The 24,278-nt window shown below is 46.4% G+C and overlaps 1 protein-coding gene across 1 annotated transcript in view; it reads left to right on the plus strand.

Moving 5' to 3' along the window:
* LOC119442741 (uncharacterized) overlaps nt 1-22,832 on the plus strand; it is a 46,983-nt gene extending 24,151 nt beyond the window's left edge. Inside the window, exons 3-4 of the mRNA XM_037707740.2 lie at nt 20,706-20,913; nt 22,608-22,832. Of these exons, the coding sequence (XP_037563668.2) occupies nt 20,706-20,913; nt 22,608-22,789 (390 nt within the window). The 3' untranslated portion in view covers nt 22,790-22,832. The remainder of the gene's footprint in view (nt 1-20,705; nt 20,914-22,607) is intronic.
* Nucleotides 22,833-24,278: the final 1,446 nt, after the last annotated feature.

Here is a 24,278-nt window from a genome sequence, read left to right on the forward strand (position 1 = left end):
TGTCGCAGTTAGTGGGACCGTCTCTCCTTCACGTCAGGAACCTCAAATCTCAAACTCCAATATATATATTATCCCGCAGGCGAGACTTACGCCTGCGGGATAATTCGCAGTTGGATTACAACCACGCAAGGTCTTACGGTGAACGTGCCTATAGCTGTCACGTGCAGACTATCAGTTCAGGAATCTCGTAGCTATAAAAAAACAACCTAGTTTGATGTAGTAAAATTATCTTTCAGACTGGCGGCGCTTTGTCGACACGTCTGGGAAAGCAAATTGTCTTTCCGTTGTGAGTTGTGTGTGTGTGTGGAAAACTTTATTGAAGACGAGAGAAAAAAAGAAACGAAAAAGATTATGCTGCCTAAGAGTGGGGCCCTTGGTCCAGAGCTCTACTGGCGCGGGCTGCTCTGTGGGCCTGATCTATAGAAGGGCTATTTGCCTTCTCCAGATCATAGTCCGCGAGTCGCGTCTCCCATGACAACGAGGTGTTTGAGGTTAGTGTAGATAGCGCTGTATAATGGACACAAGACTGCGAGCGGCGTGAAGGTGACGAGATTTTCGGCATAGAATTTGGTTTTCTCTAACCAGGCTCTGCTTGAATACGTTACCTTCGTCTAACAACGAAATGGCACTTCATCAACCGACATTTAGTAAACCTGTTGATCTCCGTTTTCACAACGCGAATGTTCTCCGATCGTCTAAATTTCAGAGCAATCGAGCGATAACGCAAGGCTAGAACTTAACGTTCGCCTGAGCCGTAGAGAAGATATTACTGTGAAAACAATAGCAGCAGCCATCGAATATACCCTATAGACTGCATAGAAATGAAACATTATGAGCTGGGACGGGATCAGTGCCGAGTTTGAGAAGTGAACATGCCATTCCTTTGTCGCCGACTCGCGTGCACATATATATATATATATATATATATATATATATATATATATATATATATATATATATATATATATATATATATATATATATATATATATATCTGTGATGTAGAGATAAGGGCGCCTGGTTACTGCTGCAGCAGTCGTGAGCGTCTTTGATGGCACGCTATCGGCAGCTTGCATGCGGTGCGTCAAACGAGTGGCATCGAGCAGCGCACGCCAACAGCAACTTTTTGCTTAGTGACGCAAGCGTTTCTTTCTCTCTCTCTCTCTCTCTCATTTTCTAAAAGCTGCTGCTAAGCGCTCGATGAGGTATATATGAAACACACTTTGCTGCTGAAAGTAATTTAAGGCCCATGTGAACAAAGCTATATCAACAGAAACAGAAATACATGTATATACCTTTATTGTAAACTCCGTGTTATTTTTTTTCAGCCCTGCTTCATTCGCCATTGCAGCGATGGACATTTCGATATACGATCAATTCAGCTTCGTGCTGTCACCTGCTGGCTGAATTGCCTAGCTCAGTTATTACAGAGCGACTACCATAGTAAATGGCAAATAGCCTGGAATTAGTTCCCCAAACTAGGACGAGTTCCTTTGTTTTTAGTTGCATAGTTTGATGTACTGAGGAGATAAATTGGCTCCCCCTGTAGCTGTACTATTAGCACGACAGCCAGGACGATGCTAAGTTATTTTTCATGAAAGCCATTCACTTTATGTTTCTACAAAAAAAAAACAGAAAAAAACAGGAAGTAAAAGCACTTCAATACAAACGGCACAGCGCAAAGTTGTATGATAGGAGTGCCTGTCATCCTCTGCTATAAGATATTCGTCTGCAGAACATTTTGCGAAGGGTTCAGAAGTTGTGGCATGACCTCCAAAATGGACAACCGCGTCAACGTCCGCACTCTTTGCAGGTTTTGTAGAAATGCCTGTCATTGGATAAAAAATAATCCAGCTGGTACAGAAGAGCGTCTCACTGTTAAAGGAAACACATGCGTGTAGAGCTCATGCGAACGTTTCCCTATGGCAAGGATTGAATCGCCAGGCTATGCAGCAGACAACTTGTCGTTGGTGGCGTTGGCAACTTTGTGCACTGTTGTGTAGTGCATTGACAAAGCTTCAGCCGACAGTTGCAGCCGGAGTACAGTGTACTAGTACGCTACAGTGTACTAGTACTAGTACAGTGTACTAGCACTGTGAGAACGCACATTGGAGCGTTTCCTTCTTCGTACATCAGCTGAGGTACTTTACATAAGCGTCATGTGCATGAAGTTACTATCAGGCTAATTTATCGCATAAATGATCGGGATCCTGCGTTTGTCCTTAATGTACGGCTTTTCATGTACTTATTTACAACGATAGTAGTTGTGGGCTCTTTCGGCAGTAGATTCGGTGTGATATGACGCATAAACTGTCACAAGCATGCTCTGGGAGTGCGAGTCGAGATACCCCAAGTTCAGCAAGGAGGAGTGGGACTCGCTTCTGCGTAGCCCCGCTCTATAGACAAGCAAATCCTGGCTGTCCGACGTGCCCGCGACCGGGCCGGTGGGCTAGACCTGCCGGTCCCGACGTGGGACTTGCCGGGTGCGCGACGAGTTCGCGTCCTCGCCGGACCTCCAATAAAAGTTATTTCACTCACTATCACAAGCATGTCATCGTCCCAGGAGGAGTCGAATGGGAGTGGCGATGTCGCAACAGGCAGGTTCCAAACTGCAATTCTTCTCTATGCCCTCAGTGTCGGTGTCAGTAGCCCAAGGTCACATGACAGTACACGTCCAAAACGTTCACAGTTACGAAGAAACACCAGCAGACTCAAGAGCACGAACCTTTCTTTATAACGATAGAATTTTGAAAAAACTGACTACCACACACATGCCAGCTGAAAATCCTGTTCTCTGCAGGGTATTCCGCTCCACATTATGATTCCAGCAAGCTCAAATAAACAGCATCACCCAACTCGTTGCAACTCGCACATAGAGGAAAAAAAGAGGGTAACCCGTTTTGAAAGCTCAAATTGACGTGCACGTTGATCCCGTTCTTATCTGAAAAAGTAGTGAGAGCTCGGTGTGACTAATACCCCTGTCACATAGTCACCTAGAACTTCTTTGAGCTAACCCTGTCTTCATCTCGAGGGAGATGCGTGTGGTGTCACGCTGTCATCGCTTCCGTTGAAGAAGATTAAAAGTTTTCGCAAAGAGAGTTCGTTCGTTGATCTCGTCTTGACGGCTGAACGGACCTTCCCCGTCCCCAGTGCACTCGAGTCATAAGTGGTTAACCAAGTGCTGTCAGTGATAAATTTACTTTTACATACGATAAAACGTTTTTCGCTGTTTAATATAACCACTTCAAGGTCAGTTTCAGAAATCTTATGCTCGCCATAGCCCGACTCTGCTCGCTTGCCTAAAGCACTCCGTTGCCAGTGTCATTTTGGATTGGCTTCTTGGATCGTTGCGCGATGCACATTAGTTTTTTTTTTCCTCTGTTTTGTACGCCGGTCTGTGCTTTTATTAGGGCCACTTGGAACTAATTTCTTCGATTACCGTTGGTATGCTCTCACTCTAATTTCGCAGCGAGATCAAACTTGTTGGTACGTGTTCATTAAAACGCTTAGAATTCTTGCTTGCCTGGATCGTCCAGAAACAATGAAAAACCACCATTTCACACGCACCTCGTCACTGGAGAAGCGAGCCGCTGCGGAGATATGGAGAATAGTCTCGCCGCCTGCAGACCAGCTAAATGTCCGGAGAAACTATCGCATGCGCGCCGAATACATGCACTAAGTGTTCCAACAAACGATGCGGATCAAGAAATGCAATCTTCTTTCGAAATTTGCGATAATGTAGATCAGTTGCAAGATCATAGTGTTTTGAGAATAAAAATACATTTTATTGTACACCCACTTATTACACCATTATATTGTTACGGGGATAACGTTTATTTAGGGAGTGAGTATGGCTATATACAAGGTTTGGACAAGCAGCAGCGACGGATGCAAGGCTGTCGCGCGCCTCTGGCCTCTTCGTCGCCGTCGTCTTCGTCCGACCGACAGTAGCAGCCCCTTCACTGTCTCGTGGCACTACCCCCCCGGGGCGAGAGCGCCGACCCGGTGCTTGCTACGACAGACCAGAGGGTCCAGTTACGTCCAGTTACGTCCAGAGGCCTAAAGGGCGATTTTCGAGAAAATGATATCAGCCGACCTTTCGCATACGCAAGCAGAAGATCTTCGCCGGGTCTTGCTGTCGTATTCCGATATCTTTGATCTCGCAAATCGCCCTTTAGGCCAGACAACAGTTGTTCAGCACTCCATCCACACCGGTGATGCTCAACCGGTTCACCGGCGCCCTTATCGCGTTTCCGCTGCGGAACGCGCCATAATCCAACAGGAAGTCGATAAAATGCTGGCCAAGAACATCATCGAACCGTCCTCGAGTCCTTCGGCCGCTCCTGTTGTGCTGGTCAAGAAAAAGGACAACACCTGGCGATTTTGTGTTGACTATCGACACCTAAACAAGATCACGAAAAAGGACGTCTATCCCTTGCCTCGTATCGACGACGCACTCGACTGTCTTCACGGCGCCAAATATTTCTCATCTATTGACCTTCGCTCAGGTTATTGGCAGATTGCTGTTGACCCACTGGACCGCGAAAAAACCGCATTCTTAACTCCCGATGGCCTCTATAACTTTAAAGTGATGCCTTTCGGCCTTTGCAATGCGCCGGCCACATTCGAGCGCATGATGGATTCGCTTCTTCGTGGCTTGAAATGGTCAACCTGCTTGTGCTACCTTGACGATGTCATTGTTTTTTCGCCAACATTTGACAGCCATCTTCAGCGCCTCTGGCCTCTTCGTCGCCGTCGTCTTCGTCCGACCGACAGTAGCAGCCCCTTCACTGTCTCGTGGCAATATTATTAGTTTTGGCTTCTCCTTTTCTCTTAAAGGGACTGTTTCGTTCGTACTGCGTTTCCGAATTTTCCGTGTGCATGCCGTGCTCCCGCACGGTATGAATACAATCGCGAACACGACGATCGCCAGCCAAGCTCCTTGTTTGTATTCTCGGCAAGAAAAAATAAAAATAAACATTTTTAAAGTGGAGTACACACACGAGACACCGGTACTGTTTCGCCTTAGGCAGATAATTAGGACCAGTTGAAAGGTGGTCGGTAAACATAAAACGATGCTATTGTGCTACCTTTCGATGAGAGCGTCGTTTCTTTTATTGACTTTTCCTTTCACATTGTTTCGTACAAACATGGCAATGATGGGGCGTCCAAAATTTCTATGGATATTTGTCGACTTCAACGAGCTGCACTACGGATTTTGTTAGAATGTTCCGTTATTTATAAGGATTGCGAAGTGGATAAGTTGGACATGCGGTTTATGTTCTTTTGCTGTAACAAGGTATTGATGTAGCATTGTTGGTATAAGCTTTTTTTTGTGACATGCGTAGTCAGTGGAGAAAGTGCGGTAACTGCGCATATAAAAGCCGTTTTCGATTGGGTATAAAAACCGGCAGGTTTTGTTGTCTTTGACGTAGTTTCTTCCGCAATCCGTTCACTGATACCAGCGGCTATATTGTAAAAGTTACGTTTACTGGAACGCTTCCTGTGAAATAATGTGCAGTTTCGATTTAAGATTTCTATAATGAAATCAGTGAATTCGAACCAATGACTGTGAAAATGATTTTCCGCATGAAAGGCGAAAACAAGTCTTGTGAAGCTCATTACGATTAGCATTGATGTTTAGGAGGAAGTTTCATAGATTTCTTGACCAAAAACTACATTATTGGTAACAACGTCTGGATTAAAGCGTTGCCTTGACGTAGAAACCACTGATGTCATCTCCCTGCATGCAGCCTTTTGTTCTTTACCGCTTTTCGAAGGACCCTCAAAAGCTACAAATAACACGTTTTGTTGACTGCTTCTGGTTCTTTTAACAAAGAAGAATGGAGGAGGTAGGCCTGCATTCTTCTGTTGATTGTTTCGCTTCGCAAGAAGCTCACGCGGAATAACATTATCCGAAGAGATTAAAAAAATGAAGTTGACATTCTTCCTGAATGGACAACGTCTTCAACAAAAATACAAACCTCTTGAAATATGCGTTTTCTTTTTTTTCCCTTGTGTGTCGCACTTTACTAGAAAGATGAATTCTCAGATAACGTTTTCAGCAACCAGTGAGTCTACGCGAGAGAGAAGAATTTGGGCGCCACATCACGGAATCCGCTACTTGTTGCATTTGCCCATTTCTACAAGCAAAGCAAATCGCGAAACGTGATCATCATGGACTTACTGAAATTAATTTAAGGGGAGAACAAATAAAGGCCTAATAAAGATTTGCGGCAGATAAGCATCGAAAATGTCACTAGATGTCCGTGCAAAATGACACAAGGTTAAATTTTGTTATTGGCGTAAAACTCTCGGGAATTGTTACGCATGTTCTAATGGTTACGGCGACGACGTTTTGACACGCAGGGGTCTTCTTATTTTTAAAATTTTGACATAAGGTCTCACCAAATCTTGTGGTCGCAATGACAACTTATTAATCTTCTAAATACACCAGCTTCTCACGAGATCACCGAAGCTAAGCTGCACTGTGCTACAGTAACGCCGCGTACTAATGGATGCCTGTACGATGTGTACAAACGGACATGTCCACATCCTGTATTACTTCACAAGCACTGCATCTCGATCATAGAGGCAGTAGCCACTTGATTGAAACGGTTTATTATGCAAAAAGAATATATTATGAATAACCAACCCCGGTTGGCTATCCAAGAATGCGTTTAGCATGCTTTGAGAGGTGGTTATTTGTGGTACTTTGTTGCACTGTGTGTTACGGGCGGCGCTCCCGTTACCACCGTGTCTTACCCGCTAGGCGGGAGACAACCGGTCGTTTGAGTGCCACTAACCAGGAGGTGTTTCACTAATCCCCTGCAGCACCTGCGACCGCTTCTGGTCGCAACGCCTCAAAAGACAACGTCTGCGTCTTCCCTCGTTGCAACTAGCGTCTTAAAAGGCTAGTTGTCGTGAGGAAAGAATGCGAGAACGCTCCCATTACCACCGGTACCACTGCATGGTGGTACCGTTATGTTAGAATGCACTACCCTCTCGATCAGCCCAACAAAATGGCTAGACAGTCATAACAAAATCATGGTTAGTTCACAAAGAAAGCTAAACACTTTAATACCGTACTGCGGTACCACGGGTACCGGTGGTACCGCGCCTTCCCGCATTCTTCCCTCATGACAGCTAGCGTTTTCAGGCGCTGTCGTTGAGACGCTGCACCTCTGGTCGAAGACGCAGACGCTGTCGTATGACGTTTCGCCTGTGACTAGAGGAGGTCGCAGACGCTGCATGAGGTTAGTGAAACACCTCCTGGTTAGTAGCGCTCTAAGTACCGATTAGCTCCCGCGTACGGCTAAGGCACAGTGGTAACGGGACAGCCACCCATAACGCACAGTGCAACCTAGGGCCACAAATAGCCACCTCACAAAGCATACTAAACATATTCATGAATAGCAATCTGTGTTGGTTTTTCGTAATTTTTTATTTATCGCTGTGTTAGACTGCACTCGTCGTAATCGGCCCACGAAAACAGTTAGTCACCAAAAATCACGCTCAGTTCGAAAAGAAAGCTAAACTCTTTTAAAAGAAAGAAATATATTGAATCCGGAACTAGCTTCGGGACGCTTTATTGCAGCGAGGCTCTAGCGAGATCGTCACAAGGGCGTTGGCATGCTCAAAACAAAGTGGTGTAATATCATGCTAAGCTCGTGATCAAGCTGTTTGCTATGGTGATACCAACGCCAAAGCTGTTACATAGATGACAGATGCCTTCATTTTCATAGAGCGGGGTCGTTATGAGCTGCGAAAATATCTGGAAGGCTCGTACTGACTGCCGAAGCAGAAGTGGATCGTAAACGGGTCCGCCCGGTGAGCTATACATGCATTCACGACGGCGCGCCTGAGTGCCACGTGGGGTGCGGAGCAAGGAAGAACCATTCACGACGAGCTACGCAGAAGAAAAGACTGCAGCGGCTGCAGAGGCCATGTGACAGCGGCAAGCAATATAGGCAAGCGAGACAACAGAAAACACCGAAATGAGAAGCATATCGCTTGTATATGCGATGTTGCCGTGCATTCTACGTGTGTCATCGAGGGGGACTAACGACGACGAGTGGTCAGCCGTCGAAACGCGTGCAAAATGTGCCTGGCACTGAAAGATTTAGTGGCAGACTTGACATCTGGTGCATATGCAGCGTACACTGCCGCGGACGGTCATAAGAGAAATACCGCGGAAAAGTACTTTGTGCGTCTATTTTGTTTAGTATCTAATAGCGTGACACTGGGGTGTGATCTTGTGAGAATCTATAGAGGAAATAAGTGACACTGTTTGTGAAATTTGGAATAACCAGTCGACGCGCGAGTAACTTGTTATCTGCGCTATGCACGCGGCACTGATGAGCATGAAATGCTATCGATTAAATTCGCTTGCAAGGGAGCGTGAGATTTTTGAAAGCGTCGGCTGGTCACCAGACGAAAGCTTTCTTGCTACAGTGAATGACGCTAGCCTTTGCGTCACGCGAAAGAGAAGATACCACCGCAAGTGATCGATGCAGGATACAGTCCCAGATACTTCGATGAAGTCATAATAGGCGACCCATTACATGGCGGTGCTCCTCGTAGTTCATTGAGTTCTTGAGTTCTTGAGTTCTTGTTTCACGACGTGGTAAAAAATAAAACGCTTTCAGTAAAAATCCAAACGATGTTGATAGTCACAAGAGAGAGAAAGCGAAGAGAGGAAAGGCAGGGAGGTCAATCAGACGATTGTCCGGTTTGCTACCCTACACTGGGGGTAAGATAAAGGGGGGCTATAGAAATAGTGAGCGCTGAGTGCACGCGGGAGGATGCACAGGAGCACTATATAAGCGGTCTCTCGGACCGGTGCACTTCGAGTACTGCACAAGCGCAAGAATCGCTCTTTGTGCCAGCGTCGGGTCAGGCCACGGCCCGTTTATCTTTGACTCAGAGAACGGTCTCGAGCGCACGAAATTTTAAATGTGCTAACAGGGCATGATATCGCAGGTGAAGCGCGAAACATGACAATGTTAACAAAGGCGTATGACACTGTACACTGAATATAAGAAACCATGTTAAAAATACTTAAGGCTGTCCCACTTGGAGTTAGAAAGAGTTTAATGAAAGCTGAAGATTTCAGCTCTGCTATACGCAGTGCATTTTGTTTCACGTGAAGTGTTTTAATTGATACGAAGATGAGTGAATTAACATAAACGAAAAACTACGAATAAGTATAAATAAACAAATGAAACAAAGATGGCTGAAAAAAGGTGAAAGAATGTCTATAGAAGCGGACTGGCGTAAGTAGAACAGCAGGGCCTTCCCGGCTCGAATCGTGTCCCCACTTCTGTCTCTGTGCCCTCGGAAATCACCAGTCTGTATTCGTCCTCGATCGTACATCAAGTGAGGTCCTTGCTGCTAACTGCGCGGTAGTATCGCGGCGCCTGGGACACAGCCTGTGCTCGACATCACTAGGCAGCTTGCGCTTGGTGCGCAGTGGCGAACTGAGCTGCCCGATCTTCAGCTAGGAGCTTGACACCCCTCCTCAAATTAGTGCAGGTTAGGACTCCACTTCCTCATAAAGTCACTCAACTTTTCCGTTCTGGATATAACGTCACGGAACAATACCTCCTTCTTAGGCAGTTTCGAAGGCGAGGACTTGCGATGTTTCCTCGTGCGCCGAACGCAACGCAATCTCGACATTACGCTCTCTAAGCCCGAGCGAGAACCTCTAACAAGCCTGCCGAGTCATACGGCATCGACCTTTAGCGCGGGTGCTGAAGCCGTTTCCTAAGCGGGCCCCGAGCAGCTATAGCTGTCGGGGCCTTGGCTGCCGACAATTGCGACCGAGCCGCGGATATGGCCCCGGCTCCCCGGGCTCGTTCGACTGCCATTGATCCCTTTCACCCCCTTCTCCTATACTACCGCCTCCCAGGAGATTATCCTCCGTGTCGTGCTGCGGGCACGGCGTTCCGGCCTTGCTCTCTCGGTTTCCGAGTCCCAACAATGATTTGCGACACCTGGCTGCGTCTGCGGTCTCTTCGAAGGATGGCCGCAGGCGGCTTTGCCAGGAAAGCTTGCATCCGTGAGCGTCTGCGGCAACGTTCCGAAATACGAGGTGCAGCTGACGAAAGTGCAGCTATGCGATAGGAAGGCGGAAAAAAAGAAGAGAAAGGGAGACTTGTTACGCGCTCGCGTTGCAGTATCCTCGACACGTGACGCATTAAACTGTTTCCACGAAAACAATTTTGCAACGCCAGAGCATGCATGCGTTGCTTACGCCCTGCTGTCGTCCTTTTTGTTATCTTCCCTCTTTCAGGCGGAGTTGCGCGTTCCCCCCGAGACCTTATTACACGCGCGTGTGAGTACATGAAGATTTCTTTACCTTCGAGCCCAGGCCCCATGCTGAGCAGAGCAATCATCAACGTTATAAAGGGAACTTATTCCGACATATTGACTAATGCGTACAAGAGACAAATTGCATAGTATTTGATTTATAAAGAAGGACATAAGAGGGGAAAGATAAGGCCACGGGCATCGTAACTGTCTCACTTTCCAGTGGACACCTGAGCTGCCCCACGGCCGTGGGAAATATACAAGGTAAAAAGAATAGATAGGGAAGACGAACGGTTGCATTATAATAGGCGTAAGTAAAATAGGGCATAAGAGAAAAAGGACCACAACTATTGATACAGAAAAAAAAATTGTGCAGATGCCACGCACTGTGGGAGTCTGTGTTGTGCGAACGATTTTGCAGGTACCTGGCTATCCAGCATCGTTTGGGGTTTCGCAAAGCGATACAAGGCGGACCAAGGTGTTCCTGTAAATTGAGCATACTTCTGTGTGTGGTTCGCGAGCGTACGTGTGTGTCACAACAGCAGCACGACAACCACGTCGTAGACGATCGTATGACGGCAATGGCGTGATTTCTACGCCGACCGTTCGACGCCAGCCTACGGTAACGTGGCGACTGTTGGGTTCTACACCGTGGATGAGTGTAAGCGAGAGAAACACGAATTGTGACGTCATCAGCGACTACGTGGTACACAATCGTACGTACATGTCGCTATGTCACGTGATGTATGTTAAAACAACGATGGCGTTTGTAAGATCGCCGAAGAAAAGTTAAAACCTAACTTTGATGATCATGATGTCTGTACAACGTCGCACAGTTTCTACGTAGAGTAAGCGGCTACGAGGAATGTACTGGACAAAGTGGGCTGGCCCCGAAGATAGTGCACTCTAGCACGGCGTCTCAAAGCGCGGGCTGTCACAAGGAAAGAAGGTGACAAATTAGCATGGAGTGCACGGGGTGCACGCGCCGATATCGTTTCAAAGAGCTGACGGGCTTTCGAGCGAGAGAAGCATGCGTGCTGGGCTGGTACGTTTGTATAATGCATTTCTGTGTGAATTGAGTAAAAGCAATAAAGAAAGAATTAAAGAAAAGCTATCGTGGCCTAATGGTTAGAGCACCCGGCTGATGTATTCACCGGCCGAAGTTCGATTCCCGCATGGGTCACTGATAATTTTATTTTTCTTAAAGCGAGGCGAGACAGGAACTTACCTAGCGAGGAACGAACCTAAGCAGCGCTTATGGGGGTGTGCCTGGCCAGTGAAAATTGGATGGCGGTGAAATGGTAAAGAATTACTCGTCAGAGAGGCGAAAAAGCGGCCTTTCGCTGAGTGGGACAGTGGCGTTGACTACAGAAAACAAAATAAAATAGAAATTTGTAGGAGGGTGCCCTTAGCATAGCGTATAATGACCTACAGGATGCTTTAGAACGGGGAGGTAAAATGAAATATACATTAAAGATGTCGCCCCTGAGATGTTATACATAAAATGTTTCGCAGATAAACAAACCTATAGCACTTTTGGTAACGGCTGTAGAAATACTTCCCCACAGGGGCCGACTGCGCTAGTAAACTTGCGATTTCATTTTCTTACAAAAGCTCCTTTAAATACCCCACGTTTTACTGAGAATGTATTCTTCCCCGCCTAGTCGCCTACTATTTCTGGCTCGTCTTCATTTTCCTCTCCTTTCAAGTTTCCTCCTTCCGAGGTGCTTCTTTCAACTTCAATGCGAATAATCTATTCTCGTAGACAATATATGCAGCTACGTATGCGATGTGCACCGCACATGGCCATGCATAAACTCTGCATACACTGTGCATACACTGTGAACACACATGCATACCCATACATACACAAATCGCTACAGGTATTTCCACCGGCTCAAAATTTGCATTTATTTTGTTATGTGCACGCTTATTTTTTGAATTATGACATTTTACGTGCCAGAACCACGATATGATTATGAGGTTGTCTGTATAGCGGGGGGGGGGGGGGGGGGGGGGACTTCGAATTGATTTTGGCCGCCAGGAGATTTTTTAACGTGCACCTAAATTTAAGTACAGGAGTGTTTTTGCATTTCGCCCACATAGAAATGCGGCCGTCGCGGTCGGGATTCGATCCCGCGACATCGTGCTCAGCAGCCCAACACCATAGCCACTGAGCAACCGCGGCGGGTACGTTTATTTTTATAATAGCAACATGGATATTAATCTGACGAAAACAATTTGCTCTGTTTATTTTTTGCGAGGTGTTCTTTTTTGAGTGAGAGATTGAACTTTGTGAAGTGCAGACGCGTTGTTTGGTCACCTTCCTGTTCTTCTGTCTGTTAATACGAAATAAGCACGTAAATATGAACTTTCCATGTGTGAGGGGCTGAATTGGGAGTTTCTTGGTGCACTCGTTACTTTGGACATTTCTAAAATAAATAAAAATTAATTAGCCGTTAGCTACAGAACAAAGTCCACGCTGAAGCAAGCCATCAGGATAAAATTGTGCTTCGTTGCCTGAAACGAGAGGGCGGAATGGGGATGGGGTGTCCTGGCGAGCCACTGCCCCGGGAGCCGCTGACCGAAGTGGATGGATGGATGGATGCTATGAGCGCCCCCTTTGAAACGCCACCAAGCTCTTGTTAATATCTTGCCAAATAGCCTACTTTTTTTTTTTTTGAGAAAACACAGAACTACAAGAATTCCAGGCATGAAACTTTTTGAACCATTACTGGGAACTCTGTTTCTGTACGTCTCCGTTGTTTGAGATCTCCCTACTTTTCTGCCACCAAACCTCCAACCGCCTCTTACTAATCTCTATAGCGGACATGGTTACTTTCCCCCCACTATCCCTTAACTCCCAAGGGCTTCAAGGAGGTCAGAGGAGCCTAGACTGGCAGCTGGATAGATTTCTTCACATTCAATAAAACATGTTCCATCGTTTCCCTATCTTTACCGCAGCAAGCACATGCGTCTTCATCCTTGGTGTACCTCGCTTTATAACTACGCGTTCTAAGGCATCCTGATCTCGCTTTGAAAACTAAGGAGCTTCCCTTTGAGTTATCGTAAATCGTTTCTTTCCTAATTTCGTTTTTTTTTCTTGAGATAGTTAGTCATAGCAGTTTTCTTTTCCATTGCCGCCACCCACGACATTGTCTCAGCCTCTCTCACTTTGCGTTTGACATTCTTTGTTGCCGTGTTGCTGACCATACCGGTCACAAACTTGCTGGTAATCTTCGTAGTTATTTTCCTCCACTGTGAGTGAATGTTTTGCCTGTACAAATACCTGACGTCATAATGACGCCATAGTGACGTCATTGCCCAGTAGCTGCGAGGGCGCCGTTCCTTCTACCCAGCAGGAGTTGCCTTGCGTGCTGCATCGTGCCAACATGTCGCACCTGCTTATATAGTCAGAACACCGTGCGAGGAGTTCAAGCAGAATCCTAAACCATGTTATCGTTGTCAAAGCTTCGCCATTCGGGGTGTTTTTTTTTTTTTTTTTTTTTTGAAGGCTTGGCACATTCGTATGTTTGTGGTATGTGTGCCTGTGTTTATGGGGGAATGAGTTTTCTTCAACTTCTAAAAGGTATTTTGGGATAGCTCAAGTGGGTAGCCTGCCTTCCCATTTTTCTGGTAGTTATTAAACAGCAATTTTATCTTGCGAAGTTTATCGCTGCCTTCTCGATAAGAATGCGATAGTTTAGTTCCAAATGTCCGAAATGTGGTAATAGCATTCCCTAATTCCTACAGCAATGCCGCGCCTTAGAATGGCCGCGAACTGAAAGGCAACTGAAAGGCACAGATGACGCCTGGAAATTCTGACACTCTGTATATACATTGTAGGCACCTCGATCACTACGTTGTTTACCGACAAATCTGCGCCCTTGCGTCCAGCTGGTGTCGCTACTCATGTGAAAGTGCCCGCAGGAAGTGCATGTAGCCTATCAGTCTTCGAATGATCAGTCTTCAAGCGCCACAAATGAGGAAGTTTCAAAGCGTGAGCCCTGTAATACTATCTGGACCACTTCCAGGAGTCAGTACTCCAGCATACTTCGGTGTCGTCTTGCATTAAAAGAATAATAAAAAACAAAGCAGCCTATAGCGGGCTGTCTTTACGCGGAGTTCATAAGGTATGCACGAGCTGGACTGTCTATTTTAATTCGCAGCATCAAAACTGCGCCCAGATATAGTCGCGTATATACGAAAAAAAAAAAAAAACTGGGAGCCGTAGGAACGGCAAGGACTGAACACGCTGGAACGCTATAGAGGGCGTCTAACGTTCGAAAGCCAAGAAACGCCGCGTACTTGAGCAGCCTGAACTTCCATCAGGTATTCACCGCCGATTGCGCCAGCCGCAAGTTCCGCTACTGCCGTGCTAATGAAAGAGTGCTTCGTGCAGCTGCGCCGGTGTACACGCGCGAAGGCGAAGCATATCAAACCCTCGAGCACAGACGGTGACGGCCGATCCATTATAGGCTCCGGTCGAAGCTCTGACGGATGTGTACACGGCCCAATCGGCGCAGGGACGTGCAACTCGCCGACCGGAGTGTATAGATGAACCGCGGTTGCAAACGGACAACTTCTTAGGAAACGGATATGGTCCATAAGCAAGTGTCAACTGACCCACTTTGATGAACAAATTGTGGGCATCGCATGCGAGCTAGAAGGCGCACGGGCGATTTCAAGCAGATGTTGACGTGTGGCTGTTATGGGCGCCTAAATTAACCGTGCCGTTTTCTAAACGTAATGATCAACGCACTGTATTCTTTACGGCTGAGTTATAAGACGTCAACTAAGGCATGCAGGGTAATTTTGCCGTCTCACAAGTACGTTACCTTGGTTCCACGGCCCCCTTAAGAGATCTAAGATATTCGTAAACTAGAGGGACAAAACGCCCAGACATACCGTATGTCAGCGCCCCAAGTTTAATGGTTGAAAGATTTCGGCTTTGAAGTTATTTGCAAGTAAGCTCGTTCCTGCGAACGTAGTGCATTAAGTAGTGCGTAAGTGAACTTGTTCGCATTACAAACAACTCCGGAGCACGTACACTTTTATGGCGTCTGAATTAAGCTGTACAAGCTAAGGCTTTTAAAAGTTCGAAGGAACCTCCAGTTTGGGTCAGCGGGTAGATATATCATTTACCACTGATATATCCGCTGCAAGCCTTTTCGTTTTCGCCGCCCGTGTATGTTTTGTCGTTCCATCTCCTGGGAGTATAAATCGGGGACTGCAAATGGGTTCCCTTATGTCCACACGTAGTTGAGAGAAAACTTTAGCTAAGGATGAGGTATGCGATTTGTGTAGTCGCACATACGTGGAAAGCGAGAATGATCCCATTAGGCAACCGCTGAACCGAAGCAATTGAACTTTATAAGCAATTAAATCAGCCGAAGCAATTGAAACAGATAAATTCAATTTGTGTGGCAAGAGGGAAGTAGAATTTTAGTTTAGACCATCAATTCATTAAAGAAATTTACCAAAAATTGGTAACATTCAAGAAAGTTTAAAGCTGGAAGCACCAAGTTTACAACTTCATGACTCCGCAACGATAATGGTTACCTGAATTCTTCCAATCTATGTCTATCTATTTGAGCCCCTTGATATACTGATGCGCAGCTTGCGTGACATTATTGCATAGTTTACGTGAGTCTGAGATAAGTTCTATTCACAAATTAGTGGCATATCTCAGTTCGGGGTATAACACATCGAATTCGTTGGATTTATGCTCATAAATTATGCAGTTTATAGCATGTCCGTTTTCACTGAGCAATTATAGAATCGTATACTTGATGCATCATTTTCTTCCGTAGTTTCTCTTCTACGGTTGCGACAAACGTCATCAAAATTCGTTCTGCGGATGCCACGAAAGATTACTTTTGCGTTTCCATGTCTGCAAACAGGACCACCCGATCTAAAGGTTCCTTTTGACAATCATTTATTAATTAATTTATTGCTGGCTTAACAAACCGTGGAGTGTATACCGAATTATACATTCCATGCGAGCCACCCGTCTGTCTTCTGCAGTGTTCATCAGCACTGACATTCCGCTTAAGCTGACAAAGCTTCTTCAGAGGAAGGAATTAGGCGTATTTTGGTCTTGCGTGGCGGATGTGAAGAGGGAGGAAGTAAGCCCCTCTGACGTATAATCCAGGTGGATCTGTGTAGCACCAACCAAATACAGCAAAGGGTTCAGAAAACTTACAGCTCTCTACTACTTTTTTCCTTGTTCTCTCTGTCATGAATTACAACCGAGCGTCTTTCCTCTATCGATCCATTTCTTTTTTCTGGAAACATGGTTGAGACTTTACAGAAAGAGAGTGCTTTAGAGCTAAAAATAAATAGTTCGGCTGTTTCTGTCTCGTCTTCATAATACAAGCAGTAATTAGTAGTTACGAATGTTGCGGTGTTTGGCTATGTGCCGCTCTTTCACAAAAGCAACGAAAATAATGTGCTCACGCCTTTAAACTAGCTTAGGGCATTCCATTAGCAGGGCGCATGCGCACACTTTTCACAATATAGTGTAGCGTCTAATCACGTGACATATTGTACCGCTTCCCGCTAGCGGAAGGTATACGTATACACACCGGATATAGTCTGCGCCGTCTATTCTTGTTGCAGCGCCACTGCAAGAAACGAGTAAAATCTAGTTGTATTTTCACATGAAGACGCCGGTGACTGAAGGTACTAAGACCTGAAGTTGTAAATCGTTACGCGTTGACCTGTTCGGCATCATTACCGATTATCTGTAGCAAATCCTTCTTATCACAAAGGTGAAGGAGACGAGAAAGAAGCTTTAATTGGATTAGATAATCCGCATTCACGCATGTAGAGCGGAACTATACTTCCGCGCTACTGTACTTTTTTCCCCGTGTTGTTAAATCAACGCGTCACTATACATCACCTCTCTTTAATCGCATGAAGTGGATTTTCCATTGTACGCGGGCATCACAGCCAGCGTATTCTTAGACGATTCAGCTTACAGCCGTTAACTAGGCTCTAATACCGAAACGATGAAACTACTTGTTCATTATGTTTTCTTCTTGCGCTGATAGCTCTCATCGAACTTTGAGGGAGACACAATACTACCGAAAACCGTTACCACGAAGATTTAGAGGTCCGCACTGCCTCATCAACGAAGAATATTGGTGTCCGCCGTGATCGAAGACGAGAAAGATCCGCAGCTCCCTAAATTCGATCAGTCACTTCGAAGCAAACAAGGCGCGGGCCGGGACGGAGTAGCGGCTACGACATTGAGCACCACGTTGGCGCGAAGAGCAGAAGAGTCCCGCCTACGCCGTTCCGTTTTCTTCGTTCGGAAAGCCATCGAAAATTTATGGAGAGCAACTTTTAAGCCGGATCTCATCAGGGGACGCAGGATTAGACGCCGGCCGCTTTTGCTGCGTAATGCAGTTGTTTGACGCGTTTCCGCGCTGTCAGCTGCTCTGGTTTCTGCTATTGGCGGAGTTGCGCGGCGCCTCCGACGTCAGCGTTATACGAATTTCTTGCGACGCGCATGACGCGACCGACGGACCTCTTAAGACATTCATGGAAAGCGCTCGTCGCGAGGAACAAATGAACCACTTTGTCGTCTATTTGTGATGCCTGGCGGTAATTGTTGCAGAAGGAGATCAATAGTTTTATCATCGAATCTTTTGTTTTGTAGCGATGCTAGAAAATGACTAAGCGCGTCGCCCTCTCAAGAGCACAAATATGTTAACCACGCTTCGTGAAGAAACATGCGCACGGCAACTGTATGGGGATATTCTGTTTATGGGTTTTTACGTGCCAAAACTATGATCTGATTATGAGGCACGCCGTAGTGGGGGACTCCGGAAAATTTCGACCACCTGGGGTTCTTTAACGTGCTCCTAAATACGCGGGTGTTTTCGCATTTCGCCCCCATCGAAATGCGGCTGCAGTGGCCGGGATTCGATCCCGCGACCTCGTGTTTAGCAGCCCAACACCATAGCCACTAAACAACCACGGCGGGTATATTCTGTTTACACTTACTTGTCCATTGTTGAAAACACAAGTCGGCGGTTGTCAAAGTACGAGTACTTGGAGTGGTTCGTTGCTATCGGTGTATGTTTTGTAGCTGTGTGATGCAAAGTAAGCTGTATTGATCTTTACAGCAAATCTTTTAGCCTGGTCGTTGGTCGGGATTTTTCGTGTCCGCGTGTGCGGTGTTCGCAAAAATAAAAATGTGGGCCGATCCCGGAGACTGTGCAAAGAAGCGGGAAGCGCACAGTGTGCTTCTTCTCCAAGAGGCATCACGTGACGTCATCAGGTTACATCACGTTTGACGTGATGCCGTCATCAGATTACGTCATCGGGCGATATCGTCACGTGACGATGCCGTTATTATCGTGTATTTGAATTACAATCCGAATGTCTTCAGCTTGTGTGTAAGTCGTACTTCACGAATTCTCTGACTTAATTTACCTTGAAAAAGTCGCAGTTTCGCCCGAAAGGCGAAGCATCAATTGCGATAGCAAATTTGTAGAGAGCTATACGGAGTAAGGATAGTAGCTTTATCGACTGCTTAAACTTGGACACACACGCTTACTAAGTGAATTAACAAGCATGCATGGTGTCAGCGCGCACAAGCAAACATGAATAGATCACTCTCGATGACCGCACATGTACAACCACTGTCAAAACGCTGGCGTGAGCAAGCGATGCGGCAGCAGCGAGCGAAGGTTCGTGCGGTCTATCGCTTCAACGGAAGCTGAGTGGCGAATAAAGCTATAGGAGCCGTGTGGAGATCGCTTTCAAGATACGGTGCGCGCGACAGCCGGCAGCCGCGCTAAGTACAAGTACGCAGTTGCTGGCGGAGTAGAAGCCGCACTCCCTTCCTTCCGCGCTGCCTTTCCGCTTTCCTCCTTTCCCGTGAGAGATTGAGTCACCAGTTCCCCTTGCGCCCGGTCGCAAGATACGCATTTGGTGCCGCAGCTAAACGTCGCCTCCCCTCTCCCTCCCATCCCCCACGGCATTTCGCGCGACAGTTCGCGTTTGCTCTACGCCGTGCGTTTGCCTCTCCGTGAAAGCGCGCGTCCTCGCCCGCGTTCACTCGCACATACAGCCTACGGCGCGCGGCGACGATTTTATCGCCCTTGGACTTTATACGGAACCTCACAGCGACGACGACGGCGACGCCGACGGCAGAAATTCGCTTGGAGTGTCCATATAATTGCTATCGCAGTAAAATTGAATTAGTTCAATAAGGCACTTGCGCTTGGCGGAGTGCCTAGAGGAATGAACATGTATATGCTGCACGTCCGCACAAGTGCGTGCGCGCGTGACGTACGTCGCTTGCGATGGCGGTGCTTGTCTAACGTCATCTAACGTCGGCATCAGCTTGTACATGCACTTTCACAGGGTGGAATGGAGGCGGATTTTTTTGTTTCAGGTTTCGAATGATAGCGACCATTCCTCGCTGCGACATCAATTTTTTTCCCTAAGGGGGCAAAATTGCTTCACGATACCGTGACCATCACGGTACCATCACCAGCGTAGTTTAAATGCAATGCTTCTGAGCACGGAATGGAGGTTCGATTTACTTTAACTATTTAGCTAGCGTAAATTGTATCAAAAGATAAACAAAGATGCGCTTGGCCCTTTCGCACTTATGCACATGTTATGTGACTAGTGAGAACTGCTTATTCGAAAACATCGCGCTCGCTGCTACGGCTCTATCTTCCGATACCTTAGATAACATGCAGAACCGCACTTCTAATTTGTGTTCGAGAAGAATTAGATTGTCTCCAATACAACTCAGATTTACCATTATATTTCGACAACTTTCATGCTCCTTGAGGCACGTTTTTTTATTTTTATTTTTAGAACTCGCTCTCGCACTACCTTTTCATGCCTGTTTACATTTAGCATGCGCGCACGGTAGCGACATGCACTTCGAGTTATAGTCGTACTATTTCCTTACGAGTAATGCAAATAATACAAGAAAGTTTGAAATAATGGAACCGTGTGCGGAGTGTTAAGGCTGGGAATTGTGACTTCTTTCCGTACCCCGCAGAAACTGTAATGCCACTCTATCTTTAGGTGATGGCTACTTCATTTCACAACCATTCCGGAAAGTAGAAGTAAAAACGTCTTTACATTATAGGGGAAGCGAATTAAGGTCTTTGAATGAATGAAGTCAGTGGAGACCACTTTAGACCAAACGACGAAAGACGACCCGGCTATTTGCTTCTTTACTTGTTCGTTGTACGTGTAACTTGAAGGAAGCCCTAAGATGTCTTTCTCTTTTAATTTTCTTTTTCTTGTGTTTGCCTCACGGGCCGTGGCAAAATGTACTTTCGGCTATGTTATGAACTGTCGTTAAAAACTACGCATAATAACGTCCTTACGTTCGATGTGTCGACACCACGCAGCGCGCATCCCCCGTGTGTGCACAGCAACGAGACAGCCTCGAAGTAATGGACACGTCGCGGAGCCTGCTGCTAAGCCTCGCCGCTCTGGCCCTGCTGGGACCCGCGGTGACGTCAGCCTTCTACCGGGGAAGGCCTGGCAGCAGCCTGGCGCTGGCCAAGAGGCTCGAGACCGAGCTCGCCGAGGACGAAGAGTACACCGCGCTGCCGGGTGAGCGCGTGGTACCGTTCGCTCCAATGCAACCGCAATGTCGGAGAGGAAGTTTGCCATTCCTTTCAGGGACTGTTCAGCTTTCAATGAGCCTTCCATGTTCAGCCTTACAAAGTGAGAAATGTGCCCCGTTTTCAATATGTGTCCTATCTGAGATAATCCCCCGGGCGACGGGGAGATGGTCAGTGAAGCGTCTTGTGCATACAACGTCGGCCTCAAAAACAAGAAAGATAAAGAAAGAAAGAAAGAAAGAAAGAAAGAAAGAAAGAAAGAAAGAAAGAAAGAAAGAAAACTGATGTTTGTAGATCCGCTTGCGCTTTTATTGCCACCACTGCCACCACCCCGCACTGTGTGGGTCGACTAACGCATCGACCGGAAAACGTGTTACACTAAAAAGCTCGATTCATAGCCCCGGAAATTTAGAGGGGCTAGTAGGCTCATATTAACTTTCGGGTATTAAAACTGCGCAAAATCGGAAAGAGACAACACAGAGGAAGACACATGTATAGAGTTATTTTTAATTTTTATTTTATGTGTACTAATTTCTCTCGGACTTCGGACTTCACGCAGGAAATACCAGAAACATTTGTCATGACCCATTGCCGAGGTAGAATTTGACCTCGTCGCACCTGGCTAGGTCCGTGCTCTTGATGGTTCAGTTTCGGAGATTCTCCTGCGCAATGTAACGTCTAGCGTGACATCTCGCTTGAGGGACGGGAGTCCTGTAAATTCTCGATAACTATGTGCATGAAACGGGAAAACAACACTTTCTGGAGGCGCGTGATCTCTCACACGTCAATTCAATCCAGTTATATTAATGAAAACATTACAAAGAACTAATAAGTATGTTATACAGCAGGAGGCCCCAGCGTTCAAAACCAAACGTCGTACTTTAGGTTGTTGAGAGATATAGAGAAGCAATGTGATCTATGTAAGAAAACTATATAAATGTTCAAAATTGGACATTGAAAATAATTTGGTGCGCCTTGATTTAGTGTCGTAACAATTCTGTAAGCGTTTAGGGCTCAGCCAATCAACGCACTCTGAAATGGAAACAAGAGGCTCATGTGTGCGACGTGCATCTCCAACTGTCCCGCCGTCTCGTGTGTATGTTCACCTCTTTCGGAATATAGTGTGTGTTGCAGCTTGGACTCGCCTTTTGTATATTTATGCTCACGTGTATCTTGGACTATGTCGGTAATTCGGTGTACCTCGTTTGCTGTTTCTGGCTCTATTCACGCCCGATTTTCATAACATGGAACTAAATTTCTTATTATATTGTGTTACCAATATGCGAAAAGGAGCAGCCTTCATAAGGGGCAATCCTTTTCCTTTAATTTCAGTTCAGTAATAAAGAAAACAAAACACTGTTTCCTCACCAAAGCCCTCCTATCCATACATCGCAGCGGTGGTTATATAATTACAGCTCCATAATTCCTTCCCATTTTCGTACGTAGCACAGAATAGCAGCTCCGGGCTTGTCACAACAATGACGGGACTCGCGCACCTCACATCGACGCTCCTTTCTTGAATACTTGAACATTTATGCACTATGAGTGCACATATAAACAAGTAGGCACTGATAACGTGCTGAAAGTGGTCCCAAAATGAAACGCTACACTGGGACTTCTAATAAAATGCAATTTTAAAATATCGTTCACTTTTCTAACGGCCTTTACCGTCCGCCAACACAGGCGCCCTGGAAGCATTCGAGTGGCGCTCCCGGTTCCCACCGGCGGCGTCGCCGGACATCAGCAGCTTCTACCCTTTCTTCAGGCCCGCGTCCCTCGCCAAGAAGAATAACAAGGACGCACCCCGGTCTCTGGACCCGGCCGGAGCGAACCGCAAGTTCCAGACGCAGGGATGGAGGCGCTGATCACGACGAAGCACCGGACACTATACATTAAAGCTCACGTTTGACCGTTTGTTGCCGTACGGCTATCGTGTCTTTCACTGTAACTGGAAGGGGACGAGCTGACGCCGAACGTTCGCACCCTTGTCCTCCTTACGATCTGGCATCGTAAGTTTCGTCGCCAATGGGGACGTTTCACGGGACGCCTTGTACGCGCCCTGTTCTCCTAAAACAGGTATGTGTAAACGGTGGATTTTGAACTAACATTTTAGGACGAATCAGTATCAGATTATATCACAATTGTTGATGATGTATACATGCGTCAGTAAACTTTCTTGCATCTATTAAGGTTTGCGAGAGGTACTTGGCATTGAAGTTGAAACATCTGGAACAGCAAGCAGCCGTAAAGGTGTACGCAAAACTTTCTTTGTAGTTGAATATATACTGCCAATACCATTGAAAACCTTCCCAAGAAAGCTCGCTATAACTGCCTAGCGGCAAGATTCAAGATTAAGCACTTTTTTTTTAGCGTTGACAGCTGTAAATCGCACTAAATGAAGCTTGTGATTTCAATGTGGCACTAAGTCTGAATGTGGCAATGGGGCTCCTACTCCGCCTAGGATGCCTCGATACCATGCTTCTCCGGGAGGCGGCGCTGAAATAAGGCACCCTAACTCTGCCGCACGGCTGGTACTACGAAGCGGCCGTTTTCAGAGGCGACATGTGATGGTCAACGTAGGTGCCACCGATGGATGACTCCACGTCAGTAGTGCGCCGTCTCAGTTTTTAGATGTAAAAACAGGGAATGGAGACGTAACCAACGGGAAGCTAATAGACATTGCCCTTTGGGGACGAAACGTTACCGGCGTTTCCGTGCCAAGAGCCGGGGAAACGTAAGAGACGGGAACGTTTCAACACGGTTCTATATACGGTATATATGCTTCCGCTTGGCACTGCTGCTACTCTGTGTCCTGCATTGTTCCGTGGCTTCGTTCCGCACGCCATTTTTATAAATAAACGCTTTCAGGAGATGACTAGGGCTTTGAGTTGGCTGAAGAAACAAATCGCGGCGAGTATCAGCAATCCTTAATGAACGAAAACAAAGGCACGCAGGCGGTAAAACCGCTCTCGCCAAAGAACTTTCATTTTTAACAAGTGGTCCTATATATAGGCAGATTCGCAAGTTCCGTGCCGGTGCCCAGATGAGCATTATGTTCTGTGACCGACAGGAGCAGAATACGTTCTTCGTAACTTTAGGTTGCTGCGCTTCGCACGCTATAGCGACAATGTTGAGAAACCCCCTGTTGCATTTGCTCTCGTTTTTCATTTTCCTCTATTAAAATGGACCGTATACTATGTGCACAACTATAGTGAACGGAAAGGTATACAGCAGGCGTAGAAATAAAAATATTTTGCAAACGACTTGCCGGAAATGTGTATATCTTTGGAAATGGCTGCGCTCGGTTAAGAGGCGAAACCTATTCAAAAGAGAATGACCGCAACTTTCTAGACG

Source organism: Dermacentor silvarum, chromosome 2, assembly GCF_013339745.2.
Source record: "Dermacentor silvarum isolate Dsil-2018 chromosome 2, BIME_Dsil_1.4, whole genome shotgun sequence".
Classification (NCBI taxonomy): Eukaryota; Metazoa; Arthropoda; class Arachnida; order Ixodida; family Ixodidae; genus Dermacentor; species Dermacentor silvarum.